The 21,986-nt window shown below is 41.4% G+C and overlaps 2 protein-coding genes across 5 annotated transcripts in view; one reads left to right on the top strand and one right to left on the bottom strand.

The window, feature by feature from the left end:
- The window catches only part of GPLD1 (glycosylphosphatidylinositol specific phospholipase D1), a 90,268-nt gene that overhangs the window by 55,281 nt on the left and 13,001 nt on the right, over positions 1 to 21,986 (top strand). For all 4 annotated transcript variants that reach the window (XM_068236978.1, XM_068236976.1, XM_068236979.1 and 1 more), the window contains 8 exons: positions 487 to 620; positions 1,335 to 1,521; positions 3,187 to 3,297; positions 4,389 to 4,463; positions 4,554 to 4,710; positions 8,466 to 8,607; positions 10,300 to 10,390; positions 16,697 to 16,790. In XM_068236978.1, coding sequence (XP_068093079.1) covers positions 487 to 620; positions 1,335 to 1,521; positions 3,187 to 3,297; positions 4,389 to 4,463; positions 4,554 to 4,710; positions 8,466 to 8,607; positions 10,300 to 10,390; positions 16,697 to 16,790 — 991 coding nt within the window. The remainder of the gene's footprint in view (positions 1 to 486; positions 621 to 1,334; positions 1,522 to 3,186; positions 3,298 to 4,388; positions 4,464 to 4,553; positions 4,711 to 8,465; positions 8,608 to 10,299; positions 10,391 to 16,696; positions 16,791 to 21,986) is intronic.
- Positions 4,653 to 21,986, bottom strand: part of MRS2 (magnesium transporter MRS2) — a 77,239-nt gene continuing 59,905 nt past the window's right edge. The window contains exons 12-13 of the transcript XR_011020895.1: positions 10,985 to 11,112; positions 4,653 to 4,742 (exon numbers count right to left, since the gene is read on the bottom strand). The gene's annotated coding sequence lies outside the window, so the exon portion shown is untranslated. The remainder of the gene's footprint in view (positions 4,743 to 10,984; positions 11,113 to 21,986) is intronic.

Genomic DNA, 21,986 nt, shown 5'->3' with positions numbered 1-21,986 from the left:
CCATCAGAGATCGGTACCCAAATCCTCAAGCGACATGAATGGGTGAAGCTGACAGAGGTGTTGTTAGACTGCAGGCTTACGTGTTCTGTTACTATGCAGGGGAAGAGTGGTGGGGGGCACGATGTCATGGGTAAGTCAAGAGAACAATACTCTCAGCCAGCAGTCAGCCAAAGTCATCGGCCAGGCGGATCACTGGTCGAGCGGCCAAGAGGGATCGGGGGCCGCTGTACACATCAGCTGAGTTTTATCTAGCATGTGTATGGGGCTTTAGCGTAGAGCAAGTGTGACTGCCTAGTCGAATATCACATCACAGCGGACACAAGCTGATTTATTTCACATTAGCTTATCAAGAAGCTTATACTGTACCTGGATAAAGACAAGCTCTGCCATTGAGTGCTTACACAAGACCGAAACAATTTGTGCTGGAAGTTGATGTTTATTCAGTTATTTGCTATGAATAATGCCTTTTACTTGTGATCTTTACAGAGCTCTTTGCGCTTGATAAGTAATGCCAATCAAGCAGTGACCGCATTCAGGATGTTTAATTTCCAGAGTTCAAACCACATCCATTCTCCTGCAGCCACATACTTTGTGACCTCACCATACTCCAGACTTGGATGGTAAGTGACATTGCCAGATCAGCAGGAATTCTTCTTCTTACTTAAACACTGCAAATGTTAGTAAAATCAACATCTGAAAAAAGAGCTAATTGAGAAGAGCAGATGTTGGGGAGTTCTTTAGGAAGGGTGAATTCCTTAGCAAATAGTAATGTTCTTTGTCAATAATATGACTTTTTCTCTACTAAAATGATAGAAAATCAAGGCTGAATGAATTGGAGAACCTGTTTTTATGGACACATTTTTTTCTTGTTCTCCACATTTATAGCATAAATACTGATTTCAATAATGGCCATGCACTGCAGAGATAGAACATGTCATGCACTGCACTCTCAGTCTCATGTCACACTGAACTGCCCTCAGTCGATCAGTGAGGACCATGAATGTGGGAGGGGAGATGCTAAGCTTCCATCTCCTAGACCTAGACAATGTACCAGATAGAGCCAGGATGACTGAGATAAGATTTATTACAGCAGAAACATTTATGATTATATTGGAATGCTTGAAATGCAGGGTCAGGTTGTAGACTGCATAATAAACACAGAGAATTTGATTTTATGGCTGACAATCCCATTTTAACACCCTTCAGCTATATGGAAAGGATGACTGGTTCAGTTTACAGGTAGGGTAGGGTTTTTTTTCTTGTTTTTTTTACTGAATTTGAATCCAACATAAATTTATTGTCTCTAAATACAGTAATCTGTTGCTTTTGTGCAGGTCACTTACTACAGCAGATATGAATATGGATGGCTGGGATGATTTGGTCATAGGAGCTCCAGGCTCCAGCTCATTTGGCCATGTCCAAGTAGGCTGTGTTTACATAGTTTATGGCAATGAATCTGGAATACCTACTGTCAATATGGATCTAGACAAGCATGCTGACATCTTACTGAAAGGCTCGGAGGTAACTGAAATGTTATATATGATATCTATAATGGTATTATGACAGAAGATTAATCATTAAAAGGCACATGCATGAAATACACCGTTTTTGTCATAACACTGTCATCACCAAGTGTTTTCAAAAAGATTTTTTTACAGACATAAGGCAACATAATGTATACAAATATATTTCTTCTATGCACACTACAGTTCTTAAAGTGAACCCGAGGTGAAAATAAACTAATGAAATAAACAAATGACTCTGTGCTTCTACTCCTAAAATGACTTTTTTTTTAGACATCTCATGGTTTTATTTTATGTATAAAACATTTACAAAGAAGATTTAATGTTTTATTGTATCTGTTCAACTGCAGTGTCTAAAGCATCTCAGAGGGAAAATACATGAACCTTGACCTTTTTATCTATCCCTTGCAGTCAGAAGCCCAGTTGTCTGCTGAGGACATTTTTTATAGCTGTAATTTATTATCAGTGAGGGATGCTATAGCCCGACTTGGTCCGTTTGGAGAAAAACTGTCAGTTTCGTAGCTCGATATTAACTCTTTCAGGCAGGAAAAAAAGGAGCACAGCATAGGTGTCTGTGTTCTTGCCAGTGCCACTGCATATACACGTCTTTTTCAATCGGAAATAGGATCTGAAGTGAAAATTGCAAGGTGTGTACTAGCCTTTACATTTTTACACATGGATTACTTTGTCCTTAGTTTATGAAACAGAGAGTGCTTCCATCAGACTAGGTGATCTTCTCTCCTTCACCAGAACTAGAAACGTGTCATCCTTGATCACTCTTAAAGTAGCCACGGCGATTTGATATAAATGATCGCTTGTACAGGGATATTAAAGGCTCCTTTTCTTTTTATTAATTCGATAAATCTGATCGAAATTCTTGTTTTTTTCAATATAAGTCGATCGGGATTCGGGAGTGGTGGATTTTTCTGATCAATTTCTATTGCATGGTGTATGGTAGATTGTCAATTTCTTAATATTTAGATGCAAGCAATTTTTTCATAGTTTGCAATCATTTCTTTTGCATAATTGGGGTAAAATTGAACACAGGTGTGTGGTACTTGGTCAGATTTTTCAAATGTTACAATCAGTCAGAAAAAGTGATAGTAATTCTTGAATTTAAAGGATTTTTTTTTAATTGTATGGTGGGTTTCCACCTTTAAAGTAATATCGTAAAATTAGACCCTTGCTTTGTCTATCTTAACATCTCACCATATACCAATATGACAAACACAAAGCTGTAGTAGTAAAGCACATACTAGTTACTGTAATAGCTGCAGATGATGAGTTTGTTCATTAATCAGACCTGCTTTTCTATGATTTGCTCAGGAGGAGCAGCCATAGGCAGCACATATATTTTTAAAAGTGTCCACATAGAGAGGCACCAGGACCTTCTAAACTAACTTTGTTCACAGAAACATTTGGGGCTTTTCTGAATTTGCTTTGGAATTGTGTTGTGTATTTAGTTTTCCTGTCTGAAGCCTCAAATCCTGAGAACGTTTATGGTTTTTCCATATAGAAATCTTTAAAATGTAGCTAATGTCAATGGCTAATTCCTCTGTATTTTCTGGACAGTCACAAAATGTGCACTGCTAGTGAAACTGAATACAAGTTTTAGAACGTCTACTTTAGAGGCATTAACGCAATATTTTAATTTACCCTACAGTCCTCTGGTAGGTTTGGATCTTCAGTAGCAGTGCTGGACTTTAATGCTGATGGCCAACTAGACCTGGCGGTGGGAGCACCATCAGTAGGAGGATCCCAGCTTACATATACAGTAAGATATCTTTGTATAAAATATACATTCTTATCTTGTTATGTATTTAATATGGTGCTGATAGATATACCATGCTATATCGGTGTAATTTGCTGCTGTAGCAGCTATCACAGAGGATCCAAATACACCAACAGAAAGTTTCACTTTTGACTTGAATAGTGTGGACCTGCAGAGAGAAGAAGACTGGGCCCAGCAAAAGACAGAACCCAAGTTAATATAAAAACAGCAAAAGACGGAACCCAAGTTAATATAAAAACAGCGCAATTTGGTCGCCAGCAACAGCTGGAAGATTAATTTCATCTTACCCCTACTTTACCATGCCTTGAAGGGGGAATAGTAATTAACGCTGCAAGAAAAATTTGCCACAGCAGGGTGAGACATTTTTCGCCCAAATTTCCATGGCGCCCTTTTTACATGTATACATCTTGTAGCCGCTTGGTAATATTACACTCAGTTTGCAGATCAATGCTGTTACATACAGTATTAGGCTTTCCAAAAGATAGAGGCTGAAAACTCCATCAACAAGAGAAACAGATGGTAATTCTAATGTAAGTCAATGGAGGCGTTTTTAATAAAAATGAAAATGACTTGCAAAACACGCTTTGGTATGTCAGGGCCCTCAATGGGAGCATTTAAACAAAAAGCTCATAAAGCGCTGATGGTCACAAAAGCGCTCAAAACCCACTCACAGAGTGTCTACAGCTTGAAGTCTGGGACCCACTAGCTATGCTTTTCTGAGCACTTGTGATTTGAAAAGCTCTTGCTAATGCAATGCTATAGGGGATTTTTATAAAATCACATCACTCAAGTGGGATCACACCCATAGCATTACATTAGCAAGAGCTTTTCAAATCACATGCACTTACAGAAGGCTTAGAAAAGTGCTGCTAGTGGGTTCCAGGCCTTAGAGTGTAGAAAATAACATTTACACATAAATGTGCACACAGTAAAGTCACTGATCTTCAGCAGAAATGTCTGGTGGGTGCAGGAAAAGATGGAAAATTGAATAATAAACACATATATAAATAGAACAGTAGTGTATAGTACCGTTAGGTTGTATAACATTTGATAAAATCCTTCTTGATTTTTAGGGGTCTGTTTATGTTTATTTTGGAGAAAAAGGAGACGGGTTGTCTTCTCAACCAAATGTCACCATAAAATGCAGAGTAAGTATTATTTGTAACTATGTCCCACAACAAATACTATTTACACCTTGTACCTGTGTTATTATTTTGCCAATACTTTATCATTTGCAGGAAACATATTGTAACTTTGGATGGACTCTGCTGGCTGCTGATGTGAATAAGGATTTGAAGGATGATCTTGTAATCGGTTCACCATATGCACCAGGAGGAGGGAAGCAGAGAGGCTTGGTGGCTGCATTTTCCTCAGGCCATAGAAGCTCCAGAAAAGGTGATAGGATTTTTTATGTCTGGCAGAATACCCTAAACCCAGAACCAAAGAGACCAAAAAGCCTCTTTTACTAAAAAGACAAGACACAAAACATGTACAGACAAACAGAGGTGCTAAAAGGATAAAAGTCAACAAAAAGTTTAAAAATCGGGGAGGCCGAGGTGGATTCCCCTCCTCCAGATAGACACAGCAAACTGTTGATAGAGTTCAACCAAATACAATATCGCCCCCTATGCTGCTATTGCGGCAAGGAAGGCTGCAATAGCAGCATAGGAGGAGATATTGTGGCTGGGAACGCAAAGAATCACTCGCGTTCCCAGTCTGACTGCCGGTGACGGCGAAACCAGAAGTAGCCGCCGGTGGGGACAGGAGAATCAGAGCAACTCTACGTGGGCACCGATCAGCTGCAGGGGGCTAAGGGAAGCCCCAGGTGAGTAAAACTAATTTTTTTTTTTAGGCTTAAGTGTCACTCTAAAACGTAGTGCTGAATATAATTTTGCCTTCTTAAAATAGAAGGTATTTGTGATAATTCAGCTTTAAGTGAGCAACTGTTGTTTCCCATGATGCATCACTCACGAATATGCAAATCATCTCTTTATGCCCCTGAAAACCAGGCATACATCCAGAACCAATGCTGATGTTATATAGTGAGCCTATAGCTAATACATTTTTCCAGTCCAATCAATCTAACATGCATATTGCCTATGAATTTGTGTAATAAACTTTTGTTTTGAACGCTCATATTTATACATATTGACATAGGCTTGGTTCACCACCTCACTAGGAATGCTCCAATTGGTCAGTGTGCCTTCTGTTCTAATCACTTCACTGAAACTGTTCTCACTAAAATGACTAATGACCAACCTACTGAAAAATGTAATTGTCACTTCTCTATACTCGTGTTGACCTGTCTTCACCATGTCACACTGTTGATCACACTCTGCTACTTCAAATTGTATCTTCTTTAGGTCTTGCAACCTACGGTATTAGGAACCCTGCAAAATCACGCTAGACATTCTGTCAGCATGGTGTGTCAAAACTATTTTGAATTTCTATTGCCCACCAGCAGTGGTCCTGTGCAGCCTCTCACAGGAGCAGTAGGTTTCAACAAGAAGCCAGCACTGAGGCCACCCCCCCCTTGTTTATGGAAAAGATTAACAGCCCACAGCCTGTCAGGAAGCTTTCAAATTTAAAGGTTCCATATGCAGTGGTCACTCTATAAATCGTAGTATTAAATATAGTTAATTAATTTTTGACATGCACATCATGTGCATATGTGTCAGTGTGGCTTAGAAAATAAGGATTTGTAAAGAATAAGGGTAGTGGGCCTTTATATCTGATCACTATAAAGGAGGATAAGGTGGTGCATTGAGTACTACTACCTGTTCAATATCCATTCATGAAGTAATTCATTGTTTTCTGCATCAGGACACTATTGATCTGTGTATGGCTAGATTTACTTTTCTTCTATGTCAGTGGAAATTTGCTCAAACTGACCAAAATAGGACAATCTGTAGGTTTACTAAAGGTAGCCATACACTGGTCGATTTGCCATCAGATTCGACCAACAGATAGATCCCTCTCTGATCGAATCTGATTAGAGAGGGATCGTATGGCTGCCTTTACTGCAAACAGATTGTGAATCGATTTCAGCATGAAACCGATCACAATCTGTGGAGCTGCCGCCGCCGCCTGCCCGCCAGCTATCCATTACCTGATCTGGCCCAGGCGACTCCCCCGGTCTCCGCTGTCTTCTTCTCCGCGCTGGTCTCCGGTCCGGCTGGCTTGCTTCACTGAACTTACTGTCCAGGGGAGGGCGCTCTACTGTTTAAACCTCCTGCCGGGACAGAAAGTTCAGTGAAGCTGCAGCCCTGGAGCCCGGAGCGGAGAAGAAGACAGCGGAGACCGGGGGAGTCGCGCTGGCCAGAACAGGTAATGTATCTCCGCTGTATTGCGTCGGTCGTCGGGCATTTGAATGCCGCTATCGACGCACTCCCGATCCGCCGGCGATTGAGAAAAATCTTCAGCACGGACGGATTGACGGGAATCGACGTAAACGATTGATTTCGAACGGAAATCGATCGTTCTGTCAGCAATTGCGCAATGATTTCACAGCAGATTCGATCACAGTGATCGAATCTGCTGTATATCGGCGGGAAAATCGTTAGGTGTATGGGCCCCTTAAGAAAAAAGCTACAAAATTTCAGTAAGGGTCGGTACACAATTGCTCTAAAAATGTATCCGTGGCTCCGTTTTTCAGCCAGGATCAAAATCAGAGCCACGGATAGCAATGTTAAAAATAGCAGCCGTCTTTACCCAACCAAAAAACGGATCCATCTGTGTTCACGGGGATCAGTTTTAAAAACCTGAATGGACAGTCCGGATTTTCCCGGACTGCACATGGATCCGGATACACGGAGGGGTAGTGGCAGGCAATAGAAAAACGAATCCCCCCTCTATACAGGCAATTTTGGACACAGAAACTGATCCGTTTCTGTGTCACAGCCTGTGGATGGGGAGGGGGCCGCCATGCTGGAAGAGTAAGCAGCCAGGAAGGGGGTGACAGCGGTTGGTCCCCCGTCCCCGCTCCCCCTCCAGCTATTTGTGCAAAATTAGTTAAAATGTAAAGTATGCAGCGAGCGGGGAGCTTGCCTTCTCTCCACTTCCTCCGCTTGCCATGTCACTTCTTGCAATGCCGCCCTTCAAAGTATAGAGGGCGACATTGCAGGAAGTCAAGCAGCGAGCGGTGGAATGCAAGAGATGAAGGTATGCATCCCCGCTCTCCGCATACTTTACATTTTAACTAATTTTGCACAAATAGCTGGAGGGGAGCAGGAATGGGGGACCCTCCAGCTCCAAACCTACATAAAAAGTTAAAAACGGAGGAAAAATAAATAAATAAATTACTAACCATATCCGTTTAATGGTGGCCATACATGGTACAATTTTTTCATACAATCTTACCATTTCTATGTAGTATAAGGGTAAATTAAGTAAATATACTGAAAGGATAATTTAGGCAGTTCCCTTATACTACATAGAATTGGTAAGATTGGATGAAAAAATTGTACCATGTATGGCCACCTTAAAACAGATCCGATCTGTCATGGACTAGTGTGGACCTAGCCTTACTGAAGTCATAGTTGGTGATTGTTCAGAACATGTTACTCAGCTACCTGCCAAGGAGCATGTCCTGTTCCAAGGAGAAAGGAGGAGGAAGAACAGTTGGCAGGTCTCCTAGGCCAAGGCTTCCCAACACACCAACAGTACATGTTTTGCAAAAAGCCCCAAACGTTCACAGGTGAGGTAATTAGTGTCTCAGCAGAGCTGATTTAACTACCTCTGTGGTTTTCCACAAAACATGCACTGTTGGTGGTGCTTTAGGACAGGGTTGGGAAGCCCTGTCCTTGGCATTACAATATCATAGCAATAATAAAGGTTGATGGTTGCACACCAGCATGTAACTTTTGGCTTGGAATTTCTACGTGCACCCTACAGCCGAATATTCATACTGCACGTTCAAAACAAAATAATGGAGATGTATGCAGCAGTGCCAGAAGCTCTCCTGTTTTATATTGACAAATTAGTTCCTTAACCCATGTGACCGCCCGATAAGTGGAGCACATGGTGATCAGCCTGGAGATTTTACACTCTGTGGTGATTATGCAGGATTCTTACAATGTATGACTCTTCATGTTGTGTCTAACCTTTGTGGTCTCATTTCGAAAAGAGATAATTTGCCCTTTTCTCTCTAGAGATTTTGTATGTTGAAGAAGCAGAGTGGAGCGTCACTGGGGAACATGACTATGCTTGGTTGGGATATTCTCTTCATAGGCACAAAAGCAAGAGAAGAACATTGTTGGTGATTGGAAGCCCTACCTGGAGCCCTTGTAAAAGGTATATCAGCAGTTTGGCTTTGAAATCAACAATACATAATTTGGAATAATTATGTAAAAGCCTCTATCCTTGTCCAAGCTTTTGATCAAGCGCTCTGGCAAAACAAACGGAATACTTAGCAAAGAGCTGATCAGCATCTTTGCTTAAAGCGGGCCTGAACTCAGAACTTCCTCTCTGCTCTAAAAGATACAGAACAGCATAATAACCTTTACAGAAAAACATTTCTTTGTTACAGCTGATACAAATCCTGCAATAAATCTGCAGTGTCTCTACTTCCTGCTTTCATGGAAGCAGACATATTATTAACATACTGTGTTTACCAATTAGCTCTCTGCCGTGGCAGTCAGCTGACGCAGCTAAGGGATCAAATTACAACTTGTGCTTAGTCACAGAGCAGGGACAATTAGACAGGCTAAAGTCTCTAAATGCATACAGGGTGCATTTCTATATGTTTTCTTTCTGTCCTATGCAATAGTTGAGGTGCACTTTAAGAGAAAAATATCACCTAAAAGTATCATGAATGATCTTTTTAAATTGAAGAGTGTGTTTGTAGACTGAATGTTACACATTCTTTATGAAAACATATCTCCTCCTTAGGGAATCCGGTTAATTCCTATATCCCTTGTCATATATCATCTTTTCATATTTTATATTTATTGTTGATATTACTATGTCCACTCTGATTATTTAATCTATCCCTCCAACTACTTATTGGTCTCTTCTAACCGGTTCCTCCTACTTACAGTCTATGTATATGATTCACTAACTTATTATTTAGAAACATTTTTGGGTTTATTTAAAGTCAATGGGAATCGATTAAAAAAAAATCAGCCAGATACTTAACTAAGGAGAGGGAAGGCTCTGGGTCCGATAGAACCTTCCCGCTCCTCTCCCTGTCCCCGTTCCAGCGCTGGCTCCCCAGTGGCAGTATTCAACCAATTCGGCCAAATACTACTGTTTCTGCCGCCAAAGGAGGCTTTGGAAGTCTGGCCACTCCATACTGCATACGCATGAGTACCCTCTCTAGCACACTCACGCGTGCGCAATATGAAGCCGTCTGTCTTCAGGTGCAAAGATCCACAACCCTGTCCTCAAGGCCCACCAACAGTACGTTTTGCAGGAAACCACACATAAGCAAAAGTGGGGTAATTAGTGTTGCAGCAGAGCTGATTAACTATCTCTGTGGCTTTATACAAAAACAAGCAGTGTTGGTGGGCCTTGAGGACAGGGTTGGGGAGCACTGTGAGGACTGAGGACTCAGCTCCCAAACACTTCTGAAGACCCCACGGCGGGGGATTCAAACAGGGGAGCCAACGCTTAACGGAGGGGATCGGTAGAGGAGCGGGAAAGCTCTATAGGACCCAGAGTCTTCCCTCTCCTTAAGTAAGTATCTGGCTGTTTTTTTGTTGTTGTTTTTTATCGATTCCCATTAACTTTAGCATATATTGAGATAACTATGGCCTATTGTTCACAAGTTTGTTATGTTTTTGAGTTATCCTCTGTTCTATCTCAAAGAAGATATGAGGCTTTTGCTAGGCCTCCCTGACTTAATCTACCATTAATATCCAGGATGCACATCTTTATTCTGAGCAAACATTCATTTTTATTACACAAAACTCTAGCTATTAGTCAATTGTACCCAGTCACTATAGGTTGCATCTAACCCAGTTTATAAATGTTTCTGTTTGACAGTGATGATTGCGATCACTTACAGAGTACTGGGAAAGCTTATGGATTCTATCCACCAAGAAAAAATGCCTCCTTTGTTATGCATGGCATTGAAGTAAGTTCCTCTGTAGTATCTATTAATCTATCCTGATGTTCACACGTTAGTAAAATAAGCCAGCTTTTTCTTCTCCCCTGTCTGCACATCCACCTAGAATTTCACTTCTATTCTATCTCAGTAGTAGTTTTCCTGTTGTTAAAACCTTTAGCTACTAAGCCTCACTTGAAAAAAGTACATCTTGTGCCTAATGGGTACATAATTGTTAGTCAGTTGTATCAATACTATAATTAAAGTGAGTGGGATATGGATGCTGCCACATTTATTTCCTTTTCAACAATACCCGTTGTCGGCTTTCCTGCTGATCTTTCATGCATCAGTAGTGTCTGAATCATCCTCATAAAACAAATATGCAGCAAATGCTGTCAGACTGCAGTCAGAAACATCTGATCTGTATGCCTAATCTAGATCTATGGCTAAAAGAATTAGAGACAGAGGATAGCAGGACAGCCAGGCATCTGTATTGTTTAAACGAAAAGAAAAATGGCAGCCTCCATATCCCTGTCACTTCAGGTAGCGTACAATTGTACAGAGGCGCCAGAAGGATAAAAATGACTAAAACGTTTAAAATGAAGAAGGTAGTGGTTGACTTACCCCTTCGAAGTAGACACAAGATGCTGTTTATTTTTTCAACAAAAATTAGTTTATTTATATACTCCAGGCAGGTGCACCACGTTTTGCAGGTATATCCCACTTCCTCAGGCTATAAAAGGAGCATATGACTGTATGACAGAGAGAACTTAGGCTCAGTAAAGTTCATGGCAAAATATAGCTATAACTATGTTATATCAGGACAATGGTCACTTGGTAAAAATATGTGCAAAAATATTGGTGCTGTTACACATAGGCTATATGTTAAAATATGTGCAAGTTATGGTAAGATTCAAATAATATAGGCTATATGTTAAAATATGTGCAAGTTATGGTAAGATACAAATAAGAATAAGAGCAGGGTATGGTAGGATAAACAAAAATGTGCAGGGTAAGGAAGGATAATGAGTGGGGTGGAAGGTGCTATGGGGAGGGCGGGCCGGTGCAATATTAAGGCACAGAGGATTAAGGACCAAAATGGGCCTACATAACAATAACATGTGAAGTAGTGAAGCCAGTATAGTGAAGTGGCAGGAGATGTAAAACAAACATAAAGCATTTTACAACAGTGAAATTTAAAATTACCGTATATACCCACATATAAGCCGACCCACATATAAGCCGACTACCCAGCTTTTACGTTAGAAATCAAGAAAAAGTCATTGACTCGCATTTAAGCCCCCCCAGTATAAATATTGTGATGTGCTCCCAGCAATGAGGTGGCCTCCCTCTCCATAACCAAATGTGCACCCAGGTGTTAGGCAGCCCCCTTCCCACAGCCAAATGTGCACTCAGGTGTTAGACAGCCCCCTCCCCACAGCCAAATGTGCACCCAGTAGGCATATATTTACAATCAGATTTTAGTACCTGTGATTTCGGGAACTCTGGATCAATTGAAGAACCTGCCGTCCTGGATGGCAGGAGAGTGCCTGCAGCAGAATGTGGGGCAGAGCGGAGTGTCCGATATTAGTGGAAGGCAGGATCGGAGGGCAGGATCGGATGCCAGCAACACGAGACAGGTGCTCCTCCACTTTCACTCGCGTGTCCTGCTTTCCCTGCACGTCGGTGGCCAGAATGTGTTATGGATCGGGGCACCGGTGCTGGCAGTGACGTGTCTGGAGTCACATAGCCCGCACTGAATCACCAGCACAATGATTGGGGATCCCCCAGACATGTCACTGGCAGCATTGGTTGCCCAGATTCATAACACATTCTGTCTACCACCAGGGAAAGCGGGACACGCTTGTGGCTGAAAGTGGAGGAGCACCTGTCAAGCTTTGCTGGCATCCGATCCTGCCCTACAATCCCACCTTCCACTAATACCGGATACCCCACTCTGCCTCACATTCTCCTGCAGGCACTCTCCTGCCATCCAGGACGCGAGGACTGCATCCCGCATCATCACTGAAAGTGGAGGAGCTCCTGTCCTACACAGAAATGGCCACTCAAAGTAGGTGACTCGCATATAAGCAGAGGGGTGGACTTTTGAGCACATTTTTTGTGCTAAACAATTCAGCTTATATGCGAGTATATATGGTAATTAGGGACTCACCTCATGCAGATCTATTCCAAAGCTTAGCACCTCTGTGAATGGGACTGCACAGTGGGTGCTTTTTATATGTTAATGTGTTGATAATTGGTAAGTAATTAACCCATTCAGGTTCCGTCGTTTTCACGTGAGAAATGTTCACCTCCCATTCATTAGCCTATAACTTTATCACTACTTATCACAATGCACTGATCTATATCTTGTTTTTTCGCCACCAATTAGGCTTTCTTTGGGGGGTACATTTTGCTAAGAGCCACTTTACTGTAAATGCATTTTAACAGGAAGAATAAGAAAAAAATGGAAAAATTCATTATTTCTCAGTTTTTAGCCATTATAGGTTTAAAATAATACATGCCTCCATAATTAAAACTCACGTATTGTATTTGCCCATATGTCCCGGTTATTACACCGTTAAAATTATGTCCCTATCACAATGTATGGCGACAATATTTTATTTGGAAATAAAGGTGCATTTTTTCCATTTTGCATCTATCACTATTTACAAGTTTAAAATAAAAAAAATATAGAAATATTTCATCTTTACATTGCTATTTAAAAAGTTTAGACCCTTAGGTAAATATTTACATGTTTTTTTTTTTTTTATTGTAATGGTTTTTTTTTTTTATAGTAAACATTTTATTTGGGTAGTTTTGAGAGGGTGGGAGGTAAACAATAGATTTATAATGTAAATGTGTGTTAATTTTTTTTTATTTTTTTTTTACAGGTGTAGTATTACTTTTTGGCCACAAGATGGCGGCCATGAGTTTGTTTACATGACGTCACTCTAAGCGTAACAGACGCTTAGAGTGAGTCATCGGAGAGGGAATGGCCAGAAAAGGCGCAGCTTCCGAGAGAAGCTGTCACTTTTTCAGCGGGGGAGAGGAATCAATGATCGGGCACCATAGCCTGATACATTGATTCCGTGGCTACCGAATCCGCGGCCGGGAGTGCGCGTGCACGCGCGATCGGCCGCGGGAGCGCGCATAGTTCCTGGACGTAGAAACTACGTCCAGGAACCAAAATAGGTTAACCAATTGGGTAGCATTATAGGACCTATTTGTCATCATAAAGCGCACAGGTTGAATTGAAATGAGCGCCACGGGTGTTCTGATGGTGTGCGCGATACTCTGTAAACCCCCCCAGGACTTGACGCCTTTTGGCGTTAGGCGGTCCTGGGGCTGCCACCTTCCCGACGCCTATCGGCATTAGGCGTTCGGGAAGGGGTTAAAAAAGGGGAAGTTTTTTTTTTTTTTTTTCTAAACTCAGAAAACCTGATTCAGTTATCACCCAACCAGTATGTTTCTGCCAGTTTGTCAGCAGACCATAAAGGGTTCTAAGGGTAGGTTTTATGAGGGGTGGGATGTAGTCGCAATCAGTTTCCTAATATTTCTGGATGTTAAAGGGGAACTGAAGAGAGAGGTATATGGAGGCTGTCATGTTTATTTCCTTTTAATCAATACCAGTTGCCTGGCAGCCCTGCTGGTCTATTTCTCTGCAGTAGTATCTGATTAAAACCAGAAACAAGCATGCAGCTAGTCTTGTCAGATCAGACTTATAAGTCTGAACCACTGAAACACCTGATCTGCTGCATGCTTGTTCAGGGGCTATGGTTAATAGTATTAGAGGCAGAGGATCAGCAGGGCTGCCAGGCAACTGGTATTGTCTAAAAGGAAATAAACATGATAGCCTCCATATACCTCTCTCTTCAGTTCCCCTTTAAGTAAAAACTGAGTCAAAGATGAGTTCTTCTCTCTCTAGTAATGGCCATATTTTATATCTTGTTTTGGGAGAGGTTTCCACTTTCCAGTCTATAACCCTTGCCATTTGTATGCTCTTATAATAAATCAAGATGTCTGGGGCTGACATCCCACCCCTTCTTAAAAAGGGTTTTTATTCACATCAATGCAAATCTTTTTTTTTAGTGGCGCCAGGTGTATAGAAAGGGTGCCGCATTAATATAAAACAATTATATTGTTTGTAAAAGGGCACCGCAAAAATATAAAACCACTATATCGCTTGTTATCGTTAACTTTTATTTTCATCTCAAATTTATTGATTACAATAACCCAATAATTAACAAATGTTTCTAAACTATATAATTGTTTCTAAGACTGTTCCCTGTGCTTTCTCAGAAAAAAATTATTTACATTACAACTTTTTGCACCACAACGAGCAGCTTACTCGATTCTCACTCATGCTACAAATTATCGTTTTTCAATATACTTACTTAAAGCGGAACTGTAAATTCCTGTAAAAAAGAGTTTCACTTACCTGGGGCTTCCCCAAGCCTCCAGCAGCCGTCCTGCCCCGCGCCGGTCCTTCACAAGCCTCCGTTCTCCTGCGCCAGTTACTTTCATCACCGCTGTCGACGGCAACTCCACCTGCGTGCTCCAGGCTGTGCGAAACTGTCTTTGTGTTCCCGCCTGCTACAGCATCCTGCGCTATTAGCGCAAGATGCTATTGACGGGCTGGAACGCGAAGAAAGCTTGCAAGTCGGCGGTAACAAAAGACTTGCAAGTCGGCGGTAACAAAAGTAGCTGGCAGAGAATGGAGGCTTGTGCAGGACCGGCGCGGGACAGGATGACTGCTTAGGACTTGGGGAAGCCCCAGGTAAGTGAAATTGTTTTTTTTACAGGAATTTACAGTTCCGCTTTAAACATATAAATATATAAAAAGTTTTCTCTTATGTTCTGACTCTTGTATTATCATTTTTTTTAGATTTCATGTTAAATAAAATCATAATCATATAATAATTTATATAACTATGGGAGAAGGAAGGGGGGGGGGGGTGAAGTTAAGGTTAAGCACCACCGGGGGGGTCTTAGGGTTAGGCATCACCAGGGGAAGTCTTAAAGTTAGGCACCACTAGAGGAGGGTTCTGTGTGAGAGTAGGAGGAGGTTAGAGTATAGTAAAATATTGTAAAGTATTAATTATGTTTTACTATATGAATGAAGTAACAAACTATATTTTATCACTTTTACTGATGCTCAGTTTAGTAAACATAAAAATAGAGGTTACATTGGGGAATAGTAGAATATCAATATTATGAACTATATTTTATGGGATATCCTGGCGCCCATTTTACTAAACAATAACTTTAATATAATTTATATTTGGCGCCCTTTTTCACGGGAGCCTTTATTATAACAGGTGTCCCAGAATTTTATAACAAAAAGAAACGCTGTTGCTTTACATATCCCTATATACTTTTTACTGTATATGTCTGGACAGTAAATTCAGTTACACACTGTGGCTGAGTACAGTCAGCTTAGCTTCCTACTTATGCATCTCAGGTGTAACTTGGGCTGACTTATCAAGATTGGTGCAAACAAAACTGGAGCAAAATTTATACTTGTTGCGCAGGGCAACCAGTCAACTTCCAACCAGTCAGGAAACAAAAATTCTTTATTGGTTATCCTGGGCATGTGCTTGATTTTTGCCTCACTTGCCTAGATAAATCACTTTGTCATGTTAAACAAAGTACAGGACAGAAAACAGGATGAGCATTGGCATACTGATCACTGTATACTTATCATTCTGGCAAACAGCCAAACAAAGCCTGCATCTTCCTTATGCTGGGAATACACGATGACATTTTTTCAGTCGATTTACTGTCCGATCTTATTTTCGATCGATTTTCCGATCAATTTTCTTATCTTTTCTTATCAATTTCCATTCACTTCTATGAGAAATCGATCAGAAAAACGATCGAAAATAAGATCGGACATGTCGGAAATTATCTATCAAATCATCTATCTGCTGAAAAAACTTGTGGTGTATTCCCACAATTATAGTTCAGGTACCGTTTAACGATGTATTAGCGTATATTAATTTATGTATGCTGGTTTTAAGGGTTCTGAGCTTTTAACTGAGAAATCCATTATTGCCACCAAGTCACTGGTGTAAAGCTTGTGTCTCTCATGTATTCTCTACATACATGAACTGTATCACCTATCTGTAATTTGAAATATGCACATTTGGTCTGAATGATCATTGCTCTCTGTAAACCATCCCCCTCTATGTCACTGATCAGACCTGATGTGGAGAGAGCAGATCACAAATCTGTGAATCCCAATTTTGAATTATTTACATTATACATTTACTTTGGAATGTCTACATATGTATTCATAGCAATGTGTAACTTGTCATGAGTCATGTATTACAGGAACAGAGTAAACTGGGTACTTCGTTTGCAAGTGGGACAGTGGCTGTGAACGGGGAGCGAAAACAAGTCTTGTTGACTGGAGCACCTACGCAGAGTATGTCATTTACAGCTGCATTTCAATTAGACTAAACATGCGCCTGAGGTGCTGTAATATGAGTAACACGTATTTAAAATTAAAGTATTTTAATCAAATCACTATCATAGAATAGAGCACAGTCACTCCCCCCATACGTCATTTTTCTAAGGGGGAAGTGAAAGTTTTGTTAAGAAGGGGTCTCTTTAATGTTTATGCTTTTAAAAAGTGCCATGTAAGAAGATCAGAATTGTGGATTGGTACAAATTTGCAAACTGTTCATTGTCCGCTGATACTGGGAATTAGAGACCTGCATTGGGTCGGGTACCTGCGGGTCGGGTTTGGGTACCTATTTTGATTCTAATCGGGTTACAGGTCGGGTTGCGGGTAGTGAACTGCAGGTGTGGGTCGGGTCATGGGTAGTGAAAGCAAGCAAGCATGAGAAAATTTAGTCATAATTTAGTCAAAAGGAAAAACAAAAAACAAAAAAAGAGAGATCTTATAAACACTGCTTTGGTTTGTGTATAAAAATAGGGTTCACCCCACGGTGCAGCTAAGTAGTAGATGTTGTTTTAGCTAATGTTTATATTTTATGTCACTTTTATTCCTCACAAGACAGACTGTATTGCAGTGTCTGTAATATTTGATTAAGGCAAACACTACCTTGGAGAGACGATGCCTTTGACTTTATCACTATGCAATTAGAAATTTGTAAGTCTTACAAGAATTTTGGTACAAACTTATGTCTCTTCAGTTGATTGACACTGTATTGACAATTAGTAATATATCCTGCAATCTTGTTAGTTCTATATTTTCTGAAGTTGTTCTTATATAAATGTTAATTGGAATCCTGTACTGAATGTAATTTTCATAATTCTTTGATACATTCTTCAATAAAAAAGAGTTTAAAAAAAAAATAGGTTTCACTAATTTTACTTATCCTGGAATCTTATCCTGGAAAATAATAAGATCCTGACATTATTGAACGAAGGCAGTTGATGATGAGATCATAGATATTAAGCTTAAGGAATATCTTATTCAACCTAATCCAATCATACCGGTCTTCTACATCTGCCCAAAAAATACATAAGAGTCTGTCCCGGCCACCGGGTCGGCCCATTGTGGCCGGGATAGACTCTATATTTTCTCCCATGGCTAGATATTTGGATGTTGTGTTGTGACCTTACGTTGTGTCTGGTAAATCATTTGAGAGATACGACAACATTCATTGATGCTATTAAGAAGTAGCCTGAGATTCCAGAGGGGGCTTTATTGGTCACATTGGACGTTGAGAGCCTCTACACCTTCATCCCTCACGATGGGGGTGTAGAGGCAGTCGAGTCCGTCCTTAGGTGTGCGTCTGATTTTGATAACAAGCAGGTTAAATTTCTATGTGATTTGTTGCAATTGTTGTTGACGTGTAATTATTTCCTGGTTGAGGACCAATTCTACCTACAGCTGAGGGGCACAGCGATGGGCTCGAATGTGACCCCCTCCTACGCTAACATCTTCATGAACACTTATGAAGAGACATTCGTTTATACTAGCGAGATATTTACTAGCAATGCCCTTTGTTGGGTTCGTTTCATTGATGATGTCTTTTGCGTGTGGAGGGGATCACATTCGAGGCCTACAACAATTTGTTGAGAACCTTCATGAGCAATGTCCAGCTATCAGACTCACTATACATAGTGATTGCCGGGAGGTGAGCTTTTTGGATACAATGGTGAGTGTCACAGGGGGTAGGTTGGGCACAGACCTTTATATTAAACCTACGGACACCAATTCAACATTGTGTTTTGATAGCTTCCACCCGGCAGCCACTAAACGTTCCATTCCAGTAAGTCAGTTTCAGAGAATTAATAGGATAGTAGAAAATGAACAACTTAGAGAACAACGATTAGATGAGATACAGGACAGGTTTGCTAAGAGACAGTATCCACAACGATTGCTTAGTAGAGCTAGGACCAATGTGGGAACAAATAGGAGTCAACATGTTCGTCGTAGACCAACTAATTCTAAGAGAGTACTATTTGTGAGTCAATACAGTGTATATAGTGATGCAGTGGCGGGCATTATACGCAGCAATTGGAATATTCTTAAAACTGCTTTTCCACATATTGAAAAGTTTCAGAGCTGTCCACTGATGTCATACAAACGTGCCCCAACTCTACGGGATAAATTGGTGCGGGCAGACATGGGCACCCAGAGGGATGGGGGTGCTCTGTAGGCTCGCCCAAATGGCACCTATCCCTGTTTAAATTGCGTCCATTGCCATAGTGTTATTAAAGGTGACTATGTTTCACATCCCCATTCGGGTGCAAGGTTTGGGATCGGTGGACAGTTTGACTGCAACTCACGTTATGTTGTTTATGCATTAAAGTGTCCGTGTGGTCTTCTCTATATTAGGCAGACCACACAACCCATGAAAGTTAGACTATCAGCACATAAGAGCACAATTAGAAACCATGCCAATGAACTGGCAGTCCCTTCCCATTTTAGTCATGCTAACCATTCTGTAAGCCAGCTGAGGTTCCAAATATTAGAGCAAGTCCAGCCACCTAGACGTGGGGGTGATAGAATTAAAAAATTATTATATAGGGCGGCTATCTGGATACGCAGACTTGATACACTCGAACCTAGAGGCATGAATAGGGAATATGATATGATGCCATTTATCTAGTAATATTTCATTAATTTTGTTATTTTGTTGTTTTCTTATTATTTTATTAATTTTGAGTTGCTGCATATGATGCCCAATAGTACTGAGCTATGTAGTGAGCTTTGGTGTAGTGATTATGTGCTCTCTCTTTTCCTTAGATGGATTTCCACCATATGTTGCTGTAACTGAGTAAGACAGCGCCGTGCGCGCTGGCTGTGGACGCCTGGATGGTTGCCTGGTGACGGTGGGATGGGCGGACTTAGTTCGCCTATCGCGCATGTCATACAACGCTGCCCATAGGCGGAGTTTCTCCCGTCTTACGGAGCACTGTCCCCCATCAGGTCCGCTCTTTTAAGGGGCGGTACTTGATGTAAGTCATCTGGGGACATGCGTCCGTATTGGTCGGCGTTTGTGAGCGGTCGTCTGGGCCCCGCCCCCGTGCGTCGCACGGCTGACTGTCCGTAAGTGCTCTGCTATTGGAGCGTAAGCTTGTGCATATTAAGTAACAGTTCCCCATAAGGTCCGCGCGGCGGACGTAAGGGGATTGGTCGCCCAAATAGCGACTCTGCAAAGCTGATTGGCCAACTTTTGAAATCAAGCTGTATATATATTGTAACATGTTATGTGTTTCTTCAGATGCTGGTAATACTTGATAAAGGAGGTTAGTCCTCCGAAACGTTGTAACTATGCCAGTACCTTGTCATTAAAGTGAAAGAGCAAATTACTGATGGTGCCGGATTTCATCTTTATATATAGAGAAAAATGAGTATATATTTTCAGGAAGATTAAAGTTTGATCAAAGCCCTGTCATATCCCACCGCACCTTCTGTTTAGGGAATGCAGTCATACTTCCATTTACCCAATAACTCCTGCAGTGGATTTGGGGATATGATGGGGCCAGGGATGTCACGAATTCACCTGCGCCCTCTGTGCAATTGCAAAAAATCGAGCACACAAAGCTTGGTTAGGAGTTTCACTTTAACTTTGTAGCCCGTTTTAAAAAGAAAAACAGTGTTTCCTTCTGCCGGGTCTCCGCACTAAGGGGAAATGGTTGTTTGTTTATTCTCCCTTAGAGAGAAGCCAATAAACCCTAAAGCAGAACCACCTCATATCCTTTGGGTCTACTTCAAAGGATATTGAAAAGGAGAGTTCAGGGGCTAGAAACAAAATCACCAGTTGTAAATGTATGCCTGTCCAAAACCACATTCCTCCGCATTGCCTGGCAAGGGGGATGAAATTCACTGTTCATTAATTCAACTCTGGTAGATATAATTCCACATGATTTTGGAACTGCTTAGGCCCGGTCATTCACAATTCACAGTGCGTAATGCGACAAGCTCAGTACACCTTCTGAGAGTTTAATCGATCGGATAGCTGGTTCCCAGCCTGAGATACCAATTCCCTAGACAGAGAAGGTGGTAAAACAAGCATGGATAAAAGAGTCTAAAATGTTTTTTTTTTTTTATATCATGTCGGACATACACAGAGTTATGGCATAATTGGATAAAATGCCAAACTCTCTCCCTAAGGCAAGCGGCCAGATTGCTAGGGGTAGGGGAATCATCTCTTGTTACCATCTCCACCCTCCAGCGGAGAAAGAGTTAAAACTGCTGGACACATGCTGTCAGAGAGACCAGAGCCTATCCATATACCATCCAGGATCTGAGCCTGGCCTGGCACTTAGCCCACAGGGGTAGTTATCTGACCATAGAAAAGCTTCTTATCAACCTCTTCCCGACTGCCTAACACCCATAGATGTCAGGAAGGTTCTCCCAGGACCTCCTAACACCGATCAGTGTCAAGTCCTGGGGTGGGGGGGGGGGGGGGAAGGGATTAGCAGGGATCTGTAATGATCGCTGCTGCAGCAGCTATTGCTGGAAGTAGTGCTGCAGCTCAGGCAGTTCTGATGTATTTCCATGCAAGTTGCATAGCTTTGTCTGTCTTTCCCTGCTGTCAGCTTGTGACTGATTATCATTCACCTGTGTGGGAATCTGCATGTCTGCTCCCATTGGATGACCTCAGTATAAAGATCTGCTTCCTGCAGGGTTTCCTTGGGTTTTCATAGCTTCAGCTTAAGCCTGCCTTGCTGTCGCTTTAGCCCCCGATCGTGTTTCTTGTTCTAAAGATACTTTGCTGGTTTTGCATCATATATTGGTTCATTGCCAATATATATGCATACCAGCACGTTTATTATTTTCCTTGTATTTGTGTTACGTTGATATATCAGTGTTGCTGATATATACGTACACGAACTGTTTATTTCCTGTGTTCAGTTAGTCAGTTTTCCAGCACGTTTTGGTAGTTTGCGCGTACCGTGAACACCCGTGCTGAGCTAGTTATCCTGTTCTGTCACTGTTTGTGGATTGCGTTCATCTCTGCGAAGAGATAACGAATCCTTCTGAATCCTGTCCTGTTACCGTTTGTGGATTGCGTTCATCTCTGCGAAGAGATAGCGAATCCTTCTGAGCCCTGTTCCCTGTTTTGCTCCAGTGTTAGTCAGCGTTCCTGCTTATGTCATATATCGGTTCATTGCCGATATATACATATGTTAGTCA

The sequence above is a fragment of the Hyperolius riggenbachi genome, chromosome 5 (genome assembly GCF_040937935.1).
Source record: "Hyperolius riggenbachi isolate aHypRig1 chromosome 5, aHypRig1.pri, whole genome shotgun sequence".
Taxonomy (NCBI): Eukaryota; Metazoa; Chordata; class Amphibia; order Anura; family Hyperoliidae; genus Hyperolius; species Hyperolius riggenbachi.
Note: the sequence above shows the minus strand (reverse complement) of the source record. Positions and strands in the feature narration are given on the sequence as shown.